This window comes from Gymnogyps californianus, chromosome 1 (assembly GCF_018139145.2).
Source record: "Gymnogyps californianus isolate 813 chromosome 1, ASM1813914v2, whole genome shotgun sequence".
Lineage (NCBI taxonomy): Eukaryota > Metazoa > Chordata > Aves > Accipitriformes > Cathartidae > Gymnogyps > Gymnogyps californianus.
In genome coordinates, this window is record NC_059471.1 from 105,463,818 (window position 1) to 105,489,297 (window position 25,480).

At 39.7% G+C, this 25,480-nt stretch overlaps 1 protein-coding gene across 4 annotated transcripts in view; it reads left to right on the forward strand.

The window, feature by feature from the left end:
• Positions 1–25,480, forward strand: part of APP (amyloid beta precursor protein) — a 230,495-nt gene that overhangs the window by 123,565 nt on the left and 81,450 nt on the right. For 2 of the 4 annotated variants that reach the window (XM_050915531.1, XM_050915532.1), the window contains exons 6-7: positions 7,606–7,808; positions 18,160–18,327. In XM_050915531.1, coding sequence (XP_050771488.1) covers positions 7,606–7,808; positions 18,160–18,327 — 371 coding nt within the window. The remainder of the gene's footprint in view (positions 1–7,605; positions 7,809–18,159; positions 18,328–25,480) is intronic. The other 2 variants (XM_050915533.1, XM_050915534.1) reach the window with 1 other exon arrangement.

Here is a 25,480-nt window from a genome sequence, read left to right on the forward strand (position 1 = left end):
CTGCAGTGCAGTTTAATTCTTGCCCTGCTGTCCGTTCCCACCCCCCCACCCCTTGCCAATATGTCAGGAAAATAGACCTTTTTGGTATAACTCTCTGCCCCTAGACTTCCAAGGTGAATGCTGAAATCTTAATTTCGCACTTGGTTTTGACTTCCTTTCCTCTCTCCTTCCCCATGCAAAATTACTTTGGTAGTTCTTGTTTAAATTTACTACCGGGATACTCAGTTTCACATAGTTAGTATACTCAACTTAGTCTTGGAAGTTGGGTAGCATGCCAAAGTTAAATAACAGAAGGTACAGTGAGGTGGGTGCTTATGTGCCCAAGTGCACTGTTGGCTTAGTTTTTAGCTTTAAGTAGTTCCTGTGTTGACCTGTGTTTAATAGCAGCACCATTCAGAGGAGTGTGTTGGTGGGATCAAATCCTGTTCCTGAGAAATCTCATCCTTTGGTCAGAAGAACTTTTTCTAGCATGCAAGGTTTGGAAAAACGTTAGGTGGAAAATACCCAGGCCTCTGATGTGCAGGTTTGTCGAGGGAGAATTTGGTTCCTTGCCTATTAGCTTTCTGATTTGTTTTTAACCAAAAGCCTGGTAATGGGGCCATCTCAAATGCACTCATCTTCTTGTTTGGATTCCAAGCATGTGTCCTACTCTTGTAATTTGCTTTGTGTTTCTGTTTTGCGTATTCTTTTAAAGCATTAACACTTAAGGCATGTAGAGGTTCGCAGTTGGATCTGTCCATTTCCACTCCCATGGTTAAAGAACTTTGTGCTCTAGAGCTTTCCTATCCATGGGCATAAATATGTATCTGTGCTCATCATTAGTTGTCTGCTGGAAGCAAAGCCAGACCCAGGCTGAATACTTGACAACCCAGTCCCAGCACATTTCCTGGAGTTCATTTGGGGGAGCTGTAGAGGCTATAGAGGGGTGGGGGGTTTTTGTGCTTCTGGGAACCTGAAGCACAAGAGGCTGGAAACTGGGATGATGGCACCTGCAGTAGTAAAGATTATGGATGCATAAATTACTGTCAGCTTGGCCTGTTAGGCTGAAAGAGCACAGGCTGCAAGTTACATGCAGCAATTGCTTCTCCTATGTTAATTCCCACAGCTGTCTAGAGCCAACATATATGGCCTTGCTTTCTGTAGGCAGACAGCAGCCTGTTGCTACTGCTGATTTGGTTCCTCTCCTGGAATTAGCTTTCCCCCAGCTATTTGCTTAGGCTTGGTGGCTGGTAAAAACCACAGTCCAGATGGAATCTATTTGCAATAAAATACAGTTGCAAAGGGTAGTGAATGCTAATCTCTCCAGATATTAAAACAACTTTCTTGAACACCTTTTCATTCCTTTTCACCCACTGATGGAGTATATGTTTTGGTTCAAGTTAGTTGGTAAAATCATGGTTTAAATACATCCAAATGGATGAGCATTTATTGCATACAAACATGAGCCACTTCCCAATACCAGTAATTAGTCCATAGTTATTTGTTATCCTAAATTGAAAGCTTTGCCACATTTTTGTCTGAAGTTAATAGTTGCAGACAGAAACCTCTTCTTAAAACGTGGCTTATGCTGCAGCCCCATGAGTTAGATCATATATATATTAAAAATACCGTTAGAAAGAAAACTTGTCGGTTTTGTCATCTGTGTTCTGCCTCTGTCCCTGTCTGGGACTGTTGTGGTTTAACCCCAGTCAGAAGCCAAGCACCACATAGCCGCTCCCTCGCCCCCCGTCCCCCTCCCCCTGCTCTCAGTGGGATGGGGAGGAGAATCGGGAAAGAAGGCAGAACTCATGGGATGAGATAAGAATAGTTTAATAACTAAAGTAAAATATAAAATTAAGAATGATAATAATGAAATATACTACTACTACTAATAGTAATGAAAAGGAATATAAAAAAAAAAGGGGGAGGGGGGGAGGAAAAAACCCCAGTGAATCACAATGCAGTTGCTCACCACCCGCTAACCGATGCCCAGTTAGTTCCCGAGCCACGATCCTCCCCTCCCGGCCAACTCCCCCCAGTTTATATACTGGGCATGACGTTCAATGGTATGGAATACCTCTTTGGCTAGTTCGGGTCAGCTGCCCCGGCTCTGCTCCCTCCCAGCTTCTTGCACACCTGCTTGCTGGCAGAGCATGAGAAACTGAAAAGTCCTTGGCTTAAGATAAGCGCTACTTAGCAACAACTAAACCGTCAGCGTGTTATCAACATAATTCTCACACTAAATCCAAAACACAGCACTGTACCAGCTACTAAGAAGAGAGTTAACTCTGTCCCAGCCGAAACCAGGACAGCAGGTTATTGGAATACAGAAAGCAAACTTTCATTTACTAATGTTTTCTTATTTTTTGAACAGCAAGAGGTAGCATATTTTGCTTTCCTTTACCTTCCCTTCAGTTTTATCTTCATAAAGTAACAGGACAATGCACGCTTCTGAGTGAAGTGAATAATACGTCGGTGCCAGCTCTTACTGCAGTGATGGATTGAGAAAAGGAAGTTATTAGATACACATTACAGATCCATGGTTTAAACATTGCTTGTAACTATGTGCTTAGGTGCATAGTAGCAGGAGCTGTACAGTGGTATGTGTTTTAAAACTAGAAGTATGCCCATTGGAGTCGTCAGTATGTTTCTGTTGGAGTCAATGGAACCGATTGCATCTTAAGGCTGCCTGGAACCCCAGTGTGTCTGTGGCATCGGAAATAGAGCTGAAACCACCAAACTTCAAATACCCTGTTTCACCACACACAGGAGTGTAGATGATTTGTATTAATGACCCAGTGTACTACTTGGGACACTCAAGGGAAACATCATTTCCGTGATAGGGGGAATGGATTTTAATATCCCATATGTGAGGAGGTTGAAGCAGAAGGTTCAAAGCCATGATGACCTCTGTGTCTACCATGAAAGGAAAGTGCCAGCCCTCCTTGCCAAAAGTCTTCACTGACAGGAAATTGAGATGTACTAATGTTGTATGGGGGGTTTGCAAGTATTTTCATGGCTGCATTCAAGCCTAACAATTTACCTCTATTGTTTACTGCTGAACTGTTAAATTCAGATGATGGTAATGTGGCTTTACAAATCTGTGAACTTGTCAGTGTATCAAGTAATTTTTTTGAGCAGCCTTTGAAAAATCCTGTCACCGGCACGACTAAGCTAAAGCGAAATGTCAACAATTTCTTGTAAATGAGACACTGCAGTCTGTGGTGCTCATAAAACCCTGGCTGGGACAGTATCAAGGGAATATACAGAAAAAGCTGTCAAGGTATCGTGGTTCCAGGAGAAACATGACTGAGTCATACTTGTTTACCGAAGAAGGTAAAATGTAATAATAATACCAGGAAGTAAGCACACCTGCTACATATATTAAATAAAACTCCAAGACTTCTGTTGCAAACAAAGACAGTGGGTGGACCTCACATATTTTTTAGTGTTAGCAAAGGTACTATGTCTTGTAAGAAACATGAAAAATATCAGTATCCATATTCATGTGGTAGTAAATGTTTGTATGAAAACAGTGGATTTAAACTGATTACTGAGGTGAAAGGTGTGCAGAAGTTAGATGTGCTGTCTGGGAAACAGCACTCTGGTGGTGCTAATTGAGAAATGTGAATGGTACCAGAGCATTTAGCATGACAGCGAGAAACAGCTCTGCTGACTGTGCAACAGGGAGGGTTTTGCCCCCATTTAAAAAGTTGGTGCTTTATTCTGGATGTTGTAATACAAGTTCATTCCCTTGTCTGTTGTTCTCTATAGTTCCTTTTGCATGTGTGCTCTTTGAAGAAGAGCCAGGATGATAACAGTGGTTAAATCCAAGGAAACAAAACCAAGTATATTTTTTCATGTTTCTTACAAGACGTAGTACCTTTGCTAACACTAAAAATGTGAAGTTCACCCTCTGTCTCTGTCTGTTTGCAACAGAAGCACATCAAGATGTAGCATTGTTTATACTAAACCTGCATCTTCAAGCATGAGGCTCAAAGTCCCCTGATTACTGACAAATACTGGGAGACCTCTTCCTTCCCCGTGCCCCTGGGCCCCTGAGGAGTGCTGCTAAGGGACTACTTGGCATTGTTGATTTTCTCATGTCTGTCATAACCAAGGCCTCTTGAGAAGATGTGATCATCTCCAGTTTGCACCGTTGAGCATGGTTGCTGTGACTGACTCTTAGGAGTGCGTGACTTAGTGGGTAGCCTTGATATCTAATGTGAAACTGTTGCTGTTGTTACTGTTAGGCCTTGCTAGGATACGTCCCCGACTGTTGTGTATTTGTGCCGTCTGGCCTGTTACACTGTGTGGTATAGCTGAGCATGATTAAACCATCAGAATAATGCTAGTCCAGTTAATTTCTTGTATTTGGCTTCATTCAAGAAGAAACTTGTTAAGAGAGTGTAAAGCACTTCATCTCCCCGTCCCCTTCTCTTTGGAAGACAGTACTAACAGGGGAAGAGACTAACTCATCTTTGTATAAATAAAAATAAAATAGACAGCTGGGAAAATAATTACCTTTAGAGAAAGCCTGGAGTGTTTCTTTAGAACCTGAGTATAGCTTCACTCTTCTGTACAATGAGAGTTTTTAAAACCTGTTAAATAGGGAAATGACCTTCTAAAGCCCAATTTCAGGCATCTTAATTCTATAAGTATATAGCAAGGCTTTCACTTCCATTTACGTATTTAAATCTAAGGCAAAACCACTTCTGTTTTCATTGTTCCGTTTTCTTGAAACTTGCAATAAAATATAATTCTGTGAAATACTACCCTTCTGATTGAGTCTTGCAGAATGTGTTGCTAGCAGAAATACAATTTTTCTAGGAGTGATCAAAATAGTAGAAGGTATATTTTTGTGCAAACTTTAAAATATTTTCAGGAGCCTGATGCCATAAACTGTTGTAGTCTTCCATCACTTCTGGCTTTTTTTACGTTCTCAGATGTCTAGTTCTTCAGCAAGCAGCAAGTCATAAAGGGGATGCAGGTGGGGGCTACCATTTAAGCATTTACTTCTGGTAAGTTACTGGAAAGGAAACCAGGGCCCACTGTAATGGCAGGCACAGCCAACCAGTGCACACAGAGAATTGTCTTCTTTCATCCTGCCCCCTTCACCATCACACCCCCTAAAAAAAAAAAAAAAAAAAAAAAAGGCAAAGGGGAAAAAAAAAAAAAAAGCTTGGCCTTGATGCTGAGAATTACCCAGCAAACTGCTGTGGACTGGCAAAGCCGAGTTGATTGCTTTTGTGTAGCTAAAACCAGATGGATATTGGATGCACGCATACAAATTATTTTTGAAGTGGCTTTCCATGTGACTAATTGACTTTTCTTTATTTGTTTCATTAGGTTGTTTTTGTTGTCCTTTTTTAACTTTATGAGCTTGCCAATATCTGAGAGTGATCATTCATGGGAAAGGAAGAGGAAAAATAATTGCACTTTTTTTAAAGCATGCTGTGTTTGTAGCTTAGGTGAGAGAAAGACAGAAAGCAGCTTTCTTTAATGTTGAAAGGTATATGATGTCTGAAGCTTTTGATCAAAATCTGGATGTCTTATACTTAGTATGCCTAGTATAAATGTCTGTAGCTAGCCAAGACTAGAAGCCCCTTAACCTGGAGATCAGAAACAGATACTGGACTTTACAAATCTACCGCACTCTTGCAGTTGAAAGAGTGTGTATGTGTATGTGTGTACGTATAGTGTTTATTTCATGCTCGTAAAAATGTGAAATACTTGATAAGAAAAATAAAACCAGTAGAAATACATTGTTCAGAAAGGAGTTACTAAAAACAAAGTTGGAAATTTCAGACATACTGAAATTACGTTTCCAGGGGAAAACCATACAGTGGAGATGGTGAAATTTCTAAGCCAGTTCTCAGAAATCAAGAAAAATTAAGAGAACCCCCCAGTGGTTTTGTGCCCCCTTTTCAGTCTTTCTCCCATGTAAAAGGAAACAGGTCATCCCTTATGCAGACTTCTCCAAGGTAGCTTTTACCACATCCATTTGTATAACCTACCTGGGCTTCCCTAAGTGGAAAGCTTCACTTTAAGTCTCTCTTGTGTTTCTGGAGGCCAAATATTTTGGGGAGAAGGGAGCAGGGGATCCATTCTTGTTTGTATAGAGACTTAACTTTCTCCTAGTAGAGTCAGGCTTGTGGCATACAAGAATTTTATCTATTTCTTAACTACTTCTTAATACCCTATTAAGAAAAATCATACTATCCTCCTGTTTGCTCTGAGTTCACTTTCAAAGTCGTAGTAAGCAACATATTATAAAATGAAATATTACAGGCTTGGTCTCCAAAATGAGGTGGAGAGAAAATGTTAACTTCACCTAAAAGGCTGTTCAAGCATATGCGATGCTATGAAAAAGATGCAAAACCACTTGCGTACGAAGGTGACAAAAAGTCACTGCGTGTTTGAATATTTAAAGATCGTTTATTCATTAGTAGTAAATTTCAAGTGGAAAATCAGATTAACAAACCCGAAACCTTGCCACAGCTGGGCACTGACTTAGGAAGCATTTCAAAAGCAACAGCAGCAGTAGCCAAGCATACATTTTTTGGCCTGTTGCCTATGTCATTCAGAACTAAGAGTGATCCCAGAAAATTCTTGATGTATTAAGCCACCAAATGCATTTGATAGTCAACCTCAGTATTTCCTCCTATCGTCCAAGACTGATTAAAGTCCTGAGGATTTTAGGCAGCTATATGAATTTAAAGCACTATAATGGATAACAATATTTAGTCCAATAGTTTGGGGTTTCTTTGTGAGCATAGGGGTGCATGTGTTGCCATCCTAATACACGTCAGTACCACGCGTCTTTTATGGAGGCCTTATGCATCAATTGTACAGTGGTGTTGGTAGTGCAGAGCATCTGAGCTGAGCTTGCTGTGCTGGAGATAAAGCCTCAAAGACGAAAACTGTCAACAGTCAGCTAAGCATGAGTTTCAGTGTCATGTGTTGACTGTCTCTGTCCTGTCCTTTGTGAAAACAGACAGTTCTGTGCGCAATTCCTGTAGAAGTGGCTTTTCCATTCACAGAACACTTTTAACAGAACAAAAAACTTGGCAGTCGGCGTAGACAATTCCGGTCAGTTCAATACTTGGTAGTCCTCTGTGAAAGGCATGTGAGGTAGTCCACAGTGAGCCTCTGGATGAGGTGTCTCTTGGGTGAGAAAGTCCTGAGGAACTTTCTGCTTCCATGTGTGTATCAACTGAGTGCATTTTGAGCTAATTTGAGCTTCTTTCAAAATAAAAATTGATTTGTTGATGGTAGTGTGGAGCAAGCATGTTTGGAATGTTATTCAGCTGTCAAAATATGGTATTGCTGATGGGGATTCTTTTTCCATCCCTGTGTAAAAGGAGGAGCTCCAGTCTGGCATCTTGCTAGTTTTCTCACTGCATTGCTAATGTTGACTTTTTTTGGTTTTTTAGCATTTCTGATTTCTTACTCTTTGGGACGTTCCAGAGTCCCTGATTCTTTCTTTTTTATTTAAAGGGAAGGGAGGAAGGTGGAGAAACAGGTTAACTTCTTGTCCTTGTAGAGTTTCTGAATAAAATGTTCTCTCTTGTTATCTTGAAATCATTTTGTTGCTGACACATGGTTATCATTTTCTTCATTTAGTGATGATAAGGTAGTAGAAGAACAACCAGAGGAAGACGAGGAGCTGACCGTTGTGGAAGATGAAGATGCTGATGACGATGATGATGACGGTGATGAAATTGAAGAAGAGACAGAAGAAGAGTATGAGGAGGCAACTGAAAGAACTACCAGTATTGCAACCACTACCACCACAACTACAGAGTCTGTGGAAGAGGTTGTCAGAGGTAAATTCATGGGCATTTACCTTGAGGCTGGAAAACTGATCCTGCTGCTTTGCATGTTTGCCCTTTACGACAAAAAATGTTCCAAACAGCAAAATATCCTAAGTTGCAGCTTTGTTATGCTTTGGCTTCTGTAATTTGCACGTTGAATCCCCTCCCCTTTCCCTTTCCCATTACAAATATGCTTTGGAGGTGTCTGTTTATGAAGTGTGGTTGTCGTGTATGGTGTGGATGGAAGCAGAAGGGTTGGTTTTATTTTAAAGTAACATTAAATAAAACTTGACTGCCATATGTACCAAATAACACAGGAAAAGTATGTGTGTGGGTTATCATGTGCATGTGTTGCAGAAGGATAGGGAGTGTCAATTGAAAGCAGGAGGTAGCACTAGTTGGTTTGGTCTCTTATATTAACAGCAGTGATTAGTCATTTTGTGTGATTTCTGTTAGATACCTGTTTCCAATATTTCTCCATAAACTAGTGATTCAGTAAAATTAGGTGAATTTTAGAAGTAACTATGCAGAAAAGTGAACCTAACTAATGAGTTGTATTGGGGGGCGGGGGAATAGGAATGCATTGCCCAAAAAAGAAAACGTGGAGTGAGAAAGAAATTTTTCATTTCTAAAATTTGTTTTTCATGATATTTTGTAGTTATTAACATAACTGCATTTTAAACTTTGAATTTTACCCTAGCCCATGGACAACAGAGCAACATAATATTTTTAAATGCCACATTTCTCCTATGATACATATTTGAATGAATTATCCTTATATTTCTATTTTAATAAGTACAATTCGATATAGTGTAAATATCAGCAAGATAGATGCCGATTTTTCTACGGTGCTTACATCTTTACCAATAAGTGCTGGAGATGATGGCAGAAAATGAGATTAAAGGCTACGGTTGAAAAGAAAGGAGTTGGGACATGCAGGAGGCAGAGGAAAAATGGCAGCGATTGGGGCAGTCATGAAATGAGGCAGAAAACATCTGGCCTGGCTCCTTTCCTCTCCCCTTGCATTCCCACCCCCTGCCTCTGGGGATGCTTGGGACTGAAGCACCAGCGGAGTCCCCCATTTTGCGTGTGGCAGCATCCTTTTCTCTTGAACTGTGGTGCCGATGTTTGGCAGAGCAGGTACAGAGCAGAGTGCTGCCAGCTACAATTCCTCACACACGCTGAAGACAGAAGGGTGCCCAGGGGATGCTTTGGAAAAAGCAGAGTTACTTCATTTAGGTTTTTCTGTTCGGTCTGCATGCAGATAAGCTCGCTAATCAAAAGTGCTAATGCTTCGCTGAAGTCACTTGCAAATGTTTCTTTCTAAGGCTGGCAACATAGTCTTGTGCGTTTCTTTCTTATATAACTGTGTTGAGTGTTTTGCTCAGTTATTGGAAAGCCATTTCAGTGAGGAGGGGGCGGGAGGAGATTATGTTTAATCTTTAAACCAATTAAATATATTTCTATATGTGAGCTTTTGCCACCTGGGGATAAAACGCCCTGTTCTCGATGGTAAATGAATATTGAGAGAGGAAAAAAAAGAGCTACACTTGACTTTGATGGGATTTTGGATGAGTTGAAATGAGGACAAATTGGGTAGAATGTGTTTCTTTACTGTGGTTGACATTTCAAAGAGGTTAAGATGTTTAGCCTTCAGGAAAGCAGTGTGTAATAATATGAATGTAAAACACAAAAGAGATGAGGTGAACTATTGAAGCCACCTTTTAAAAATCCTTTAGTATACACTTGCTAGCTGATAATGAAATGCTATTGTCCTGTTTTTCCCAAGTCTAAAATTTCCCACCTTGGGTGACTGTGAGTGAAATATGTGTTGCTACAAGTGAGGTGAGGGCAATCTGTTACCCATACAAGTTTTCAGCGCAGTTCTGCCACAGCTCTTTGGGCTTTCTGACCTCCAGCCCTCCTGGGGCACGGAGGGTGCCAAGACTGTCCCTGAGTGGGTGTAACTGGTATCTGACAGAGATGTACTATGCAAAATGCTTGCTTATTTGTAAATGTAGAAGTGTTCAAATAACTTAAAGCCTTGGCCCTTGCTTTTACTGCCCTTGCTGCACTTGAGGGAAGGGTTCCTACAGGGCCTCTGTCCTCCTGATGCAGCCAGCAGATCCAGCATAGGAACTTCTGTGGTGAGCACCTGCTGTTGTCTTGCTGTTGCAAACAGAAAAGTTTGTTACTGTCAATGCAAATGAAAGGCAGAGGTACCTTGTAGACAATGTACGTATTAAGAAGTGGTCCATCCTATGGAGACACCTTGAAAGCCTTTCCAGATGAGGTTGTCGGAGCTTAGTTCTCATGGACATGAGCTCTGCTCAGCCTACTTTTCCCAAGCGTTACTAAGTGCAGTTCATAAAACGTATCCTAGGATGCTCTTCACAGACAGTTTACAGCCAGTTTTATGTATGCTTTATGAAGCTGTAACTAATATTATGTCATTAGCATTAAAGAGCACAGAGAGCGGATTTGTCCAATGTGAGAGGAGTTGCTTTTTGTATGTGAAATCAACAAAAAGCAACTGTTCTAAAACCATAAATTAGGATCTAATTGTGGGCTGGTACTGAGCCCTTTCTCCCCCAAATCAATGGAATGATTGCCGTCAACCATAAATAATTAAAAAGCATAAATGTAATGTTATACTTTAAAGACACTTGAGCTATTGTAGAATCAATTTGTCAGGCAATTTTATTTCTATGCATATTTTAATGAATTGTGATCAAAATAGCAATAGCAGAACTGCTTGCAAACCTATTTCCAGTGAAAAGGAAGTTAGTCTTGCCTAGAGAATGGGAGAGGTCATTGGCATGAGTACAGTCTTTTCATTCAGTTTCTGCAGCAACCATATTTTTATAAGCTATCATGTTTATTCAAAAATGTGAATCAGTTTTTCCTAGCATGGTACTTGCCAGAATTCACTTTCCTGCCTTTTGTGAAGGACCATCTGTACTCTCAGTTCATATGGAGTAGGGCAGCAAACCCAGTTTAAACTTTCAGATATGTTTTTGCTGGAGTTCAGATGTTAAATCCAGCTGATTGTTGGTCTGAGGTTGCAGGGATCCAAAGAGTGAAATTAATGTCAGGTCAACGTTTTTCACCTTTGGTCACTGGGAGATGTTATCACTGAATTTGTGCTGAAGAAAGTGTGGCTCATTTATGAAGCCCTGCGGGAAAACTGTGGCTCTTGACTTTTGTCTCTATATGGAGCAAGGCAGGTGACTCTCTGCTGGCCAGGATTTAAGCAAGGGAGCAGTTTGATTTCTGCTGTCATTGTCACAGCGTTGCGGGTGTTGCAGAGCAGCTCACGAGGCATCCAGCCTCCAGGTGATTCTTCCAGCGCGTGACCGAAGCAAGCAGGAGCGCTGCTCCCCCGTCATGTGCAATTGTTTGTGATTTCGTTTCTGCTCTCCTTCAGCACAGTAGGTGACACGAAAAATCAGTCTCTCTTGGCGTACAACAAAGAATAAGCAATTTCAGCTTAGTGCTTCCTGTCGACATAGCAGTCAATCAGGTCTCATTTAAAGGAGAGCAGCAGGGTCAGTGCAGCAGCCTGGCAGAAAACACTTGGCGGCTTCTTCGCATACCTATCAGCAGAAGCGGGGGATTCAGCAGCATAAGCTTGACCTGCCTTGTCTGGCATATAATGTTGCCCTTTAGCAATTGGTTTTGCTTTCTCTAATTCAGCTGGATTTCTTTAAACAGTTAGGAAAGAATTTAAGCAGTGCTGCTTGACATGACATTTTAACTGTGTTTTACAATCTGGAGTTGCAAGCGAAAGACCATATGCTGGTTTCCTAGCAAGAGAAAAGTAGCCTGATGTTTGTATGGTAGCTCTTAGCTTTATTGATCTAGCATGGGGGTTTTTTTCTGAAGATTTTTATGTCTAAAAGGCTTTAAGTCAGTGACAGCTACCATCTATTCTAAGGCAAGCGAGGTTAACCCTGATTGCTAGACCTATCAGCTGTAAATTTTGGGATAATATTAGTAGTGTATGCTAGATTAATTGGGCTTTTTTTCACCCTCCATAGCTTAACTCCACTTTCTTCTTTGAAACATTATTATCTTTCTTTTAAAGTAGCAGTTCCTTGTTCTTCATTTGCTTCAAGACTATGCAGTATGCTTTAGTTGGAAAGTGATAATGTGTGATTGTATTCCATATTAAGAAAACATCGATAGGTTGCTATATGAATAGTACACATTATGATAACTATATGGTTTTTTTGTTAGGAACATTCTTCATTAAGAATGATAATCTACTCTAACATATGAACTCGAGCTGATAAAATTAACCTAATGGATTTGCATTAAAATAACTGATAGCTTTTAATTAGACATTATAATTTAAAGCACAGCTGTTCCACCATAATATAATACTTCAAGATATGTTGCAATTGGAAGAAATCTTTTTTATGATCTAGTAATCTCGTTGATGGAAAAGCAATATATTATTACTATTTTGGGTCAAGGGCAAAAGTACTGAAATACTAACCACAATAATAGTGTTGCATTACGTAACGTTGGAGGGTGGAGAGTGGTTTCTTTTGAAATATATCCTGCCAGAAGAAATGCCCCAAGAATCTGTTTCCCTAGAGAAAATGTCATTATACTATATTGAAGCAATAATTGATGGAATATTTTGTTTTGCTGTGTAAAAAGACTGGAATGCACTTTTGGGCTAATCCTCATGTTCACTGTCTTGCCATGTTAGCATAATCACGATGTTATGTGGAAATGATACCTTTTCTAAAATACACATAGATTCATGAAATTTTATTGACCTACATTTAAAATCAAGCTGGGCTTTTTTGGGGGGGGTTCTGGCCATCAGTAGTAACTATATGGCACCTTGGTTCAAAATGTGGTTTTGTTGTGCACAAGTAAATAGAAAATGTATTTTCATGTATTTGTTCCACTTGAGAATTGTAAGGCTTTGTATTCTAGCCAAGCATACAATTAAATTTTTTTTGTATTCCAAATATCCCCCTCCAGTAGCTTAAGAATAAAAATCAGAGAGAGAAATTCAATCTTAATTGCACAGGATGGAAATTACAATTTTAGGGTATTTAACAGTTTTAGAAGAGCTGTTCCTCAGTATTGCATTTAGAAGTCATCATTTTGCTTTTTTCTTTTAAAGTTCTCTGTAGCAAGTATTTTAGCAATTGTGTAGCTTGTGCACCAACTTTATTCCTAGAGTATGTGCCAGCTTCACAGCTGTCTTCTCCTAATTCCAAAAACCTCTTCTGAAATTAGCTTTTGTCTTTGAATACTCAAACTAAAATTCGGCTGCGTCTTCTAACCATATATTCAGAATGAGGAAGTTTTGTTTCAGTGAAATTGTCTTTAAATATTCCCTTTTGATTATTTCATTGAGCAAAACAGTATTGTGCCTTTTTGGAACACGAACAGTATAACTAAAAGAAAAAGAGTGCATTTACTCTTGCCTAATTTTTCTCAGCTAGTTAAAAAATGGAGACTGATATAGATACATGTGTATTAATATCCTCAAACTATAGCTCTCAGTTCCTGAAGACACGGAAGCCAAAATTACTCCAGTTGTAATATTTTATATACTAGCGCATGATAAAGTAGAGCATATACCTCATGATATATATTTGAGAGGTTTATTCCTTTGGCCTCTCTTGCATTAATCAGTTACTCTGTTCTTTAGTGAAATATAAATGGTAAAATACAAGATTGTGATCCCATATACGTAAGCAGCTAAGTGTTTTAGGTCCTTGTTTAAGACTTGTTTGGGTCCCGCGTGATTATGATACACAGTTTGAAATGACAGCAACATAGACAAAGCAAACACATACCCGTGCTAGTGAGTTGGTTCATACCACCAGTATGATTTATTTGTATTTACTTGACAATATCAACTTCAAACTTGAAGGGCTGGTAGTGTAGAAAGAGTCATCAGTACAATATATTTTCCATTATGGTGGCTAAATTAAAGAACTTGTAATATTTATAAGCCAGCATGATGGCATCTTTCTACTGTAGCATTAAGGTAAAGAGGTTTTTCAGAGGTGTAAACTAAACATAGGACCCAACTTCCAAGACACGTCGGAGTTGGTAGTCTAACTCCTCCTGTTTGTCCTTTTTTTCTTAAAATTTATTCTCTTGTCATATTCTTAAAGTTCTCTTCAAATTTAATTTCTGGTTCAAGGTTTGGGACTGACTGTGCCAGCATTTAAATGAGCTTAGTTCTCATGATCATGTAAATAAATTCAAATCCTGAAGAAAATACTGAGTGACCTTGATGTTTACAGTGATAGAAGTATGTAAATGTAGCTTTAATTCCCCCCCCCATTAGAATTTTAAATTTTATTTCAGATTCCTCAATTGAAAATGTTGGTGTTCACAGAGTAAGTGTTAGTCCCATGTGGAAAAAAAAAGCATGGAGTTGAGATTTTGAAATAAAGCAGTTATAATTTCATTTTGATTTAAAATCTGTTTTCTTCAAGGAACAGAAAAAAACAATTTATATGGTAATGAAAATTTTTAAAATGCCATTCAGAACCATATTTTATATTTCCTTCTGTAAAAACTGATCATCAAAAGTATCTAAAATGTTTGCACATAAATTCTGATTAGCTCTACTTACAGCATTTTGGTAAATGAGTGTTTATGGAAGTACTTTGTGTAAAGCCACTATAAGTCAACGTCCACATACTTGAAGACTGTATTTCCTAGGGTGCTGAAGTCTGTGCTTTTCACAGAAAAAATAACACAGTCAGTTCCCATGTTTAGTGTAACTGAGTAGTTTTCAGTATATCTCTTTAACTGTTAATTTAAAAACAAATCAAAAAGCTTTACCACAGCACTGTCCTTCAGGGAATGATTTACCTGCTTGGTTAGAAACAACTCTTTTTGCATCGAGAGGCTGGAATAAGTATAAGAAGCTTGGAATGAGGAAAGTATACTTTCCTGATTATCTCAAAAATAATTTGCCATATCTAAGGTTTCAGAGAAGGAAGGTATTGGCAACTGTAATCTTTGGTTTAGGGCACAGAAAAGATGAGAGAAATTTTACTATTGAAGAAGGATGGTTTGAAAACTATAAGCGTCTGAAAACAGAACTTAGGCCACTTATGAACCTGGGTTGTGGCAAAGGCTTGTCCTGTTTAGTTTTATTCAGTTTCATGGGGCCAAAGGCAAAAATGTGTCTTTGGAGGGGGGAGAATGAGCAAGTTCCTTAAACAAAGCAAAGCTCACCATTAATGCTGTGCTGGATACAAATTATTTGTGGTATCAAGTAAAATTGAATTACACAGTGGCAAAAAGTAACTCATCTTTTAATCAGTTTTCAGCAACAAGATTAATATATGAAGCAAAGACAGCTTTTAATTTTTTGATGAATCATTTAGCAATGTATGCTGCCTGCCTGCTGCTAATACCTGTGAAAATACTGTAGCTCATCCATTATAGGCAGTAATTGCCACACTTGGTAGCAATGGAAGGGGAAACGGTATTTGGATTAATAGCCCAAGAAAATCTGTTGAATTTCCCATCTCTGCGCTTCATTTCCCCATCTTCTCAGATGAGGTGGTGCAGCTGAGGATTAAATGTGGTGGCTTTTTTCTGTAAGGAGAAGTGATGGGGATATGGAGAGGCACAGGAGGAGCAACTGACCCACCAACAGGAGCGATGGGACCATTTCCCAGGCATTGAAGCTGGTTTAAAAATGTGCCTTCGCCCCAAAGCAGGGGTGAAGGAATGCTGCTCTGAGCCCTCCACAGAGAACAGGTGGAGGTGGACAGTGGTGGTGACACTGGGAAAGGGATGACAGCAGCGAGAAGTTTCCTAGACTGGACCAGCAACACACTTCCCTTAAACAGAGCAATTGTGAAACAATAACCCAGAGCATTTGTCCCCTCTCTTGTTTAATCTTCATTTAGGTCATAAACTGTTGCCACAGCAGACCATTTCTCTGTGCGATGAAATAATTGCCATTTAGGTCTCACCAATAGCAGTACAGTTGGCTGTGCAGGCTGGAGGGAAGGATGTCCCTCCACTGCCCTGCACTGTCACCACCAGTGTGGTGGGAGATGACAGGTCAGGCAGGAGGCAGGTCCCTGGCTACAACACTGGGCTGCAGTGCTTCAGGCTTTCTCTTTTTAATATGTTACCCTGTGGTTTCCTGAAAGCTTGTTCAAGTGCATCTTCATGTGTATAAATGACTTCAGTTTCCAGAGAGCCAATTCCTTGTTATCACTGGCATCAGTTATTTGATGGGCAATTACCTTTGCTTTTGCACATGCAAAAAAAAATCTCTGCTGCTATTTCTTTGAGAGAGATACCTATAGGAAATTTCAGATTAAATCTGTGCAACGTTCCCATCCTGATAACACCTAACAGTGCAAAATGAAATAAATCAGACTTTATAGCAGAACTAGTATTTTGAGGGAAACCTAGAAGGTGCTTACTGTGTGGGTAGAGGTCAGCCCATAGTCTGCATTAACTAAGAGAGACTGAGTTGTTGAGACCTTTGTGTTTTTTGAAATGACATTTCCCGTCAGCAAAAATTCTCTTGATTATACCTGTCTCTTTAATGTCAAGAGTCACTATTCATTTTTAATTGACATGTGGCAGCTGTTCCAAGGCTGTGCAAAGTTAGCTTTGTGTGAAGACTTGACTGTATAATTGGATGGCAGGGCTGGATTTGATTTTAAAATAAATCCGAAGAAACACTTGTATACTAAATGTGATCTATAATTAATCATATGGTAGTATACAATTAATTGTAATTAATGTGTTGTACAATTAAATATACTTATTTTGTTTTTTCTTTAAGTCAAAAAACTAGTATTCCTTCACCCCCTGCTGTTCCTTTCCCCTTAATTGCTTGGTACAGAATTTGACATTTGTAGCACATCCTTGATGGTTGCATACACTTGGATCTGTTTCTTGTAGACCAAATGTATGCTTTCTAAAATTGATTTTTGACATTATTTACAGATACAACATGTGAATATGTTAAACACATGTAAAATTATACCTATATTATATATTTAAGGAAATGTAGGTATACACTGACTGCCAATGGCAATTGGACATAAAATCTATTTATAAATAGCGGTGCTCCTGGGGAGAGTGAAGTGATGGATCAGGACAGACTCTGAAAAGTGGGATTCTTTGTAGCCAGCATCTGAGAGGTGATGAGCATGCAGGGGATTTTCAGTGGTAATGCGCCGATATTTCTTCGTACCTTTCAACCCTTAGGGATCTGCCTTCTACAGAATTCAAATATATGCAGAGAATTTAGAAGCCTCTAGTTGAACGTACCAGTTTGTCTGCCGATGCAGTGTGTGGGATGAAAGCAAATGAGGGGCGTATTGGTGTTTAATGTTATGTAGATTTGAAACGACTTATGCAGCACATTGAAAGATAAAACTGTTTTTGTCTGTTTGGAACATTATTGGTAAAGGGCTATATGTTTACATGTGTAATTGGCTGAATTCCAAATTGCAGGCAGAATTTGCTTTGTTTTCCTTTAATTTGTGTGGTTTGGTTCTTCCCTCAGGTTTTCATGTGTGCAGGATGTAGGCAGAGACTGTGGCAGCTCACAATGAACACAAACACAAACTGTTTTAATTTTTTTCCTGTATGTATTCACTGGGGGTGAGATTTCCTCCCATGGATGGGTCAAAGCTATGGCAGTAATTTTATATATGTGAGCCCTTGAATTATGAATTAAAAACCCTGTGCCGGGTGGCTTGCAAGAGGGAGTTTCTTTGGCAGTGACTATATATAAATTGGTGTCTGAAGAAAATTTGTTTTCCTCTATAACTCATAAATATTTTGGTTTTGTTGTTTCTTTTGTATAAGCTAGGAAACCTTCTCAGTTTGGGCAGGGAAGGGGTATATAGCTAAAAAACAACAGAAAAAATGTGGCTCCTTCTGCTTTCAGATGTTCCCCTTCCAGACAGGTACCGAGCGAGCTGCTTGAGCAGGAATCTGCCTGGGGCCATCGGCAGACCCCGCAGTCAGCCAGTGGTTGTACCGTTCTGGCCTGGAAGCAGACGAAACTTCATGCTTCTATCATTGCCGCCATGCTGGAGCTTGTTTCAGGGCAACACCCCTCAGTGTGCGCAGATAAAGTAGCTAAAAACATAAAAGTATAGGCGGGCTAAGGAGACTTAGTGGCACGAATCTGAGTCAGTTCAAAATTTACCTTCGTTGTCTCCAGGGCGGTTTTCTGGGGAAGGGTTTCCCGTTCCCCGAAACGCCTCCTTGGTGCATCTCCTTCCTCGCTCGCGTGTGTGGACATTGAGAGGCACCTAATTAAGAAACCGAGGCAATGCCATTTACATGCTAAATATGGTTCCTCTGGGTCTCCTGTGACTAGAGGTGTGCTCTGAGCAAGCCGAGACGGGTCCCTGCCGCGCGATGATCTCCCGCTGGTACTTTGACGTGGCCGAAGGAAAGTGCGCGCCCTTCTTTTACGGCGGCTGCGGCGGGAACCGGAACAACTTTGACTCAGAGGAGTACTGCATGGCGGTCTGTGGCAGCGTCAGTAAGTGCCCCTCCGCGCCTCCCTCGCTCCCGCGCGGTGGGAGCAGGCCTGGGCTGACACTAACCCCCGGCCGCGGTCTGTCCAATGCCTCCGCTCACCACTAGATCCTCATTAGCTTCTCGCTAACATGGCATGGTAGTGGGTGACTTCTTGGTGCTGTAGATGGGGGTCTGCAAGTAGGTAGCTGAAAGCCTAACACTTCCTTAGATGAGGCCTTTGCACTCACCTTCTCTTAATTTTCTGTCAAAGCGTGCTGACATTTTGTGTGTTTCTGTGTGTGCATGTACAATGCGTGTGCAGGAAAAAACCCCACAAACTTCAGGGAAGCCTCAGGTAAGTTTAAAAATAGCTCATAGTTTTTACAGTGTATTTTTATGTATTATTTCTGACCTTTTTTAATCAAAGCAATATAAGCTCATTAAAATAACAATGTTTATTTCCAGATTTTTTTTTCTTTTTGTTTGTTTGTTTTTAGTTTGATTGAATATTTTGTGTGTTTGCAACAAAAAGGGCAGAAATGACATTTGATTTTTTAGGTTTTCCTGAGGGCTGCGATGCACGTGGATGTGAATCACCTCCCACTTACTTTGTACACACTGTATATTTTAATGATCATTTTCCCTGAAGAAAGTGTGTTTGCACTGTGATTTGTGGTTTGAGAAGGATGGCTTTCTCCATCACAGGGTATTAAAGTTGATGAACTTTAATCAGACGCTGGATTTATCAGCTGGATTTTGGTTCAGGAGCCTCTGGTACGCTCCCCTCCCATTTGCCTTGCCAGCACGTACTCTTGGGAGAGTACTGGCTGCCACTTATATCTGACACATTAAAGAGTGAGTACGTATCTCACTGCCCTGCCTGCTCACAGGGCATGGAGGAGCAGAACAGAAGCAGCACGTTAGGGCTCCTTTTAGTAAAATATTTTCCAGACTGTGCCTAGGAGTGTTTGCAGTAAGTAGAAGGCTTAAAAATGCACACAAACACATGCAGAGCCCTAGCAAGGTGTGCTATGTGTGTCATGGAGCAGAGGAGCTGACCTGTATTTTATTGGAGCAAGAGCAGTCATGGAGGCAGGATTGCTGCTGTGGTGCTCCAGCTGCATTTCATCTCAGCGTCTTTTACAGCTGTTCATGGCAAAGCTCCATGGAGGGACGTGGAGAAAGTCTACCACAAGGCGAGTGAGCAGGATCCCTCATGGACAGTGATCAGCCTCTGCAACAACACAGAAGGTGTAGTGAAGAGAGAGAAAAACTATGCAGTAGATTGGCGTGAGGTCTATAGTATATTTGCTAAAAGAATGAAATTTTGAACCATTAAGTTCCTGTGTTAGGCAAGACATTTCCAGAGATGTAAAACATGGTTTATCTCTGATTGCGTGCCCTGTGGCAGGCAAGAAGAACTGGGGCTTTGTAACGAGTTAAATTAGGACAGTAGTAGAAAAAAAGAATTTTAAAGAAGAAATATTTATGCAATGAAAAATGCAGGGTATGTGATATTGACGAGCAGTTGATATTGTAGACATGGAAGGAGGAAAGAAAAGTAAACTGAAGATAGCTGCCTCATGTAGATTAGAGGCATAGAAAAAACTGCAGTGAGAGAGATGTTGAACAATAAGTCTAGAAAAGCCACTTGAGCTCTTGTACATTTAGTTTCAGGTAGCCAAGATGAGGCTGTGTTTATTCTTTACTCTTACAGCCAACAGAGAATTTGTAAAGGATGATTACCTTTTTCAGCCACACATGGGTGAGTATCATGAGTAAGTGGTGACTGGATCCCAGACGAGATGATGGCCATCAAAACTAATAGTGGAAAACAGCTGAGAAACTGAACCTTTTCCTACTTTGTATCTGGAAGTAGTCTCAGTCAGCAAGGGAAGAACGACAGGACTGAACACGATTTACCTGCACAGAGCTTTGGATACTTCAGGCTTTTGCCTTGGTCTGTGTGAGGCAAATGAAAGTCACCTACCTCTGATAGTACACCTCTTGTGACAGTACCTGTTCCTTTCCCCAAAATTTGGGTCAGTGTAAGAGTTTCTAAAAGCTGCGTACGCTGGTTCTTGCTGGAAGAAGTCAGCCTTTTCACATACCTGGTAGGAATTAAGAATTATTACTGCCTTTGTCAGCGTTACTAAAAAATCTATAATATTTTTGCACAGGCTGGACAACAGCATAAATAAAGACTTGTAGTAGATCTTGACTCTTGTAAGATTGCGGTTTTGTTAAAACAGCCAGTTTTTACAGCTTGCTTCTGGCTCCTGCCCTTCAAGCTGAGCCATGTGGATGCATTTCTTTGTCCAAATTCTGCAGCGGGACTATGTGCAGACTCAAAGATCATGCATCTTGCATACAGAGCTGTAGTTACTCACCCAGCACTTCAAATCTGAGAGTTTCATTTCTGGCTTTCATAGTGCTGCAAAATTATTACGCAGAGGGAAGGGTGTTGCTGACTAAAAGAACAGTCACATCACAAAATGGACTTCATGAGAATTATTCTTACACAGTAAAACTTGGAGGGGTGATATTCTGATTTGCCACTGATAACGCGGTGGTGTTGCCTTTCATATACAGGTTGTAGGTGAAATCATAGCATTGACTGCTTGTAATAGCAAGCTGGCAGAGTTTATTGTATTACACTTCCAATCAACCTGGTGATCTTTTTGCAGGAAATCTTCTGCTACAAGGGGTGACCTCAGCCATGATCTTAAAAAGAATGTTATGGATGAATGAAACTTGGAAATTAGGTTGTCTTCCTTCTTCAAACTTGTCTCTTGGCAGCAGAAGCTGTTCAGCTCATGCTGTTTGGGAGGATAAATAATCTTCTCTTTTAAGACTGGCAATTCTCTCGCAGAACATGGAATCAGAAATGAAATAAGAAGCAACTTCTAAATTTGCTTCATGTCGTATTCATTAGGATATTCAGATAAGCTCAGGAGATTCCTCTCTCTCTCATGGAAGTTGTTTTTGGTTTTGTTTCCTTAGGTTCAGTTCAATAAAACAATGCCAAGAACGTTACCATTTGTGTTCTTCCCATAGTTATCTCGGTTTACTTTGGGATTCCCAATTTTTTATCTGAGTCATTTTCTCTTTAAGGAAAATGGAGTTAGGTTGAGTATGTTGCTGCTTGGCTTCATTTGCACAACCAGCGGTGAGGAAAAATAGAGCTGGTCTTGTCTTTTAAAATAGATCTTCCAGAGGGCTTTTTCCTGTTTTTTTTTCCTTCAGTAGTTTCTCAAACAACATTTGAGTCTATAGGGTACACTTTCCAAGCTACTTCAGTTATACTTTTGTTCCTATATTTTCATGTTATTTCAGTGTGTTCTAGACCCTGATCTATACACCTGTTATTTCTGTTCCTAAAATAACTTTGTTTTCCTTTGGTTTCATCTACTGTTTCAGTATCACCATGCTGTTTCTCCTTATTCTTCATCATTTTGCTGAATAGAAATGGTAATGAAAATGATTAGAAGTGCTGAATACGGTATGTTTGAGCACTTAAGTGAGACCTTGTCTTTGGTACCAATCTAATGTTGCTGAAAGAGTTTTTTTAACCTGGCTGTAGCGCAGACACCACCCTCACCCCAATCCCACAGAAGAAAAAAAGAAAAACAGTGGAGAAGAGTTTCCATCTAGGCCACTCCTGTTCTGTCCTGTCTTCACCCCCTGTCACCCTTAACTTAATCTTTCTATTTGATCTTTGTGCCTCCCCCCCCCCATTCATGCTTATTTATTTACTCCATTCTTTATTCCTTTTCTCTCCAATGTTCACATTATTGTTGCTCCCTTGTGTCCTATAAAAAAAACAGTGAGCCTCTCTTAGGCAGGAGACAAGATGGATGCTAAAAGCACATCTTTCCTTTGTCTAGCTGTAGTTTGCTTTGCAGGATAAACTAGTTAGATTTTACAGAGAGTAATATGAAATAGTAGATAGCGGTTGGGTTCCTCTTGAATAGTGGGCAAAGGATGAAAGGGTGGGATGTGAGTTTATTTTTCTCGTAATGCATTGAAATTGGACTGAACCAAAACCTGAGGATGTTCTGTTGTCACAAATACTCATATACTATGAATACTGAAAGTATGAATACTGAATACTAATATCCTGAACACATTGTCTACGGGCAGAATCATGTTTTATTCTGCTTCCCTGCTGAAGTCTCTTTGCCTTGATCTGAAAAGGTGAGTCTGTCCTGTCATGCAAAGCTTTAGACTCTCTCCACTATCAACAAATTTGACCAATGTTCTGAGGTCTGACAAAAATTATTGTTGGGTAGGAGCTACTGCTGTCAAATTTTTTCATTCATCACGCAGCTACATGGGAATTGATATATAATTGCTCTAGAAGTAGAAGGCTTTAAGGATCTTGTTACTAATTCCTTCAGCCTGGCAGACCACATGCTTGCTCTCTATTGATTTTTAATAAGGATGTTCAATGCTGTCTACAGTTTCTATTCAGTATAAGGACTCAAACTTTTACTGTGTGACTGGCCATAATGGCTCCTTTGAAGTCATTAGGATCTATCAGGCAGTTAATTCAGATTTAATGACCTCAGAATGGGTTTGTATTGACAAGAATAAGCAGATGATGATAAATCGCTGTTATCGAAGGAATGATTTCTGTCATATTGTCATACTAAAAAGTAATCTACTGTACGAATTTTTTCACTTGTCTCTTAATTGTTGCTTGTTAAACATCCTTAAAGCTACAGGAAATACTTTTTTTTAATAAGTACTGTTTTGAAATTACGTTAATGTTCAAGTCTTAACTTGGGGACACAAAGAGCTTCAAAGCTGGGAAAATTCGTTCTCTTAAATGTGCTTCACTTGTCAGCTGTTGCATAGGAGAGAGCTCTCCCAGCAGCTCCTGCAGCCACGGCGTGGTGCGTTCAGAGCAGAGTGGAATTCGTGCTGCCGTGTTTTCATTTGTTCTGCATCTAAGGCGGGAGTGAACTGTACTCTGGTGGCACAGTCAGTTTTTGAAAACTTTGACATACCATTAAAATAACCTTTTATAAAATAGGGGGGTTTGTCATTGTATTGAATTCCTACAGCTAAGAACAGAGGGAACCAACAGGGTTCAGTATTGTCAGTTGCCTACTTCCTTGCATAAACCCTGGAACCTAGCAGTAAGTTTAAAAGTTAACGCACACTGGGGGTTTTTTGATCATTTTAGAGCACGATCACAGATTTTTGGGTGAATTTAGGTAGAATAGTATTTCTTCTCTAGACTAAATGTTGTAAACTTACAAAGTTGCTAGATGTCTTGGTGATTTTTAAGTGACAGATACTTTATTTCAATTTCAAATAGAAGATATGAAAAGAAACACACTAAAAGCTACAATTTCATAATATGCATGGAATTTCATACCCTCTTAAACATAGATTAAAATATTGTGCACAGGACTAATATGGGGGATCCACTCTTAGTGCTTTTCATATAGGCTAACTTCAGCTTGCCTACAGATTGGTATCTGTCTGTCCCTGATAATTGATGAGATAGGTCTTAATGTGTTTCCAGCTCATGCTCTGAAATGAGGAGAAAATTCATGACCTCTAGCGTTTTGCAGTGTCCAGTTTTATTTCTCTTCAGAGGTACTGTGAATAACAATCTGTACCTTTTAACAGCAGCAGCTTATATATATACTCGTGTTGTCAGTAATTTCCTTTATCCATTTGTTACTTGTTTGGGATCTTAACATCTCCCTAGTTAGCAGGAAGAAAAATGTTTTGGCAGCTAAACTTGCATGCCAACTTCCAGAGCATGTCTAAGGCATTAAAGAACTGCAGTGCATTCCTGTAAGCAGAATGGTAAAGTATACCCAAATTTTAGTTAGGTAGCATATTTTAATCCTTTGTCTTATTTACTGGGTGATTGCTCATTTTACCTGTACAACTACAGAGACTGCTTGAGGTTGAGGTAGGAGACTCAAAGACAGAAAGCAGGCCACGTCTAGAGCACGTTCATCTGGACCGGGTGATACTGCCCTTTCACTGCTTGTGAGCTTTATGGGGGAGTTGGCAGGCCTCTGTCTATAAAAGCAGCAGAGCTTGCAAGTTGCTTCATGCCAGGAATGCATTTTTTTTTGACAATGCACTTAGTGCTGGAAAATATTCATCGCAGCAGCTAGCTACAATACTAATTTGTCATGGCACTACAGGAGATATAATTTAAAATACAGAAGTCTAGTGATAACATTTCAAATCCTAAAAATCTGCCTTTATAAGTAGTGATATTGCAAGGAAGCATTTCACATAATAAGTACGAAGTCTTTTATTTGAATGAATAAAAACCCCCAAGTTATTACAAATTCACTAAGCCAGTCACACTGGGACAACCTGTTGCTTCATCATAAAGGCTCTTTATATTCAATTGTCTTACTGCTTCCCAAATTAGCAGTAAAGGGGACATTACCTCTCAAGACTTTACTTAAATGTGTCCCTCTCTCACCATCTCCAGCATGAATTGCCTGTATCTGCTGGGTTTTATTTTCTCTGGCATGAAAACTCAGCTGAATCGTGCGTCTTGGTGAAGTTGAGGCCAATTTCAAATAGTGTAGATGAAATCTTAAGAAAAACATATTTTTGCAGTTCTTCATTCATTGTGAGTGCTTGACACTTATCGTTCAGTGCTTAGGAGATGGGACGGGATGAGTTCTAATATCATCTATTTAAATAGTTAATTTTGACTACCACCTTTAGTAGGTGCAAGTGACTTAATTTCTGTTTCCACAGTTTCTTCATCTATATAAATTTGCACTTAATTTCACCCTTGAACCACACATGGAGCCAGTGTTGGACTGGGCCTTTTTAAAAAGCAATTGGGTAAAGTTTAGGATTCAAAAGGGAAATGATGCAAATATTTTCATATACAAGAGTTAGACTACTGATGATTTCAAGCACTAGGAATTTTATTAATGTAATGTATTATTGTAGACACTGTTTTTGCTGTAACTTGTTTTGTTGGGTCTAACCACAGTTGGGGGTTTTTGGGGGGTTTTTTTGTTTGGTTTTGTTTTTTTTTTTTTACTCTGTGGACCTTGATGACTCGTTTACAACCTTGGCAGAAGGCATGTTCAGGAGAATACTTCTGTCTTGTATTTGTTCTCATTTGATGTAACAGGTGAAGAATTTAATGGGTTTTTTTCCCTCATAAATAT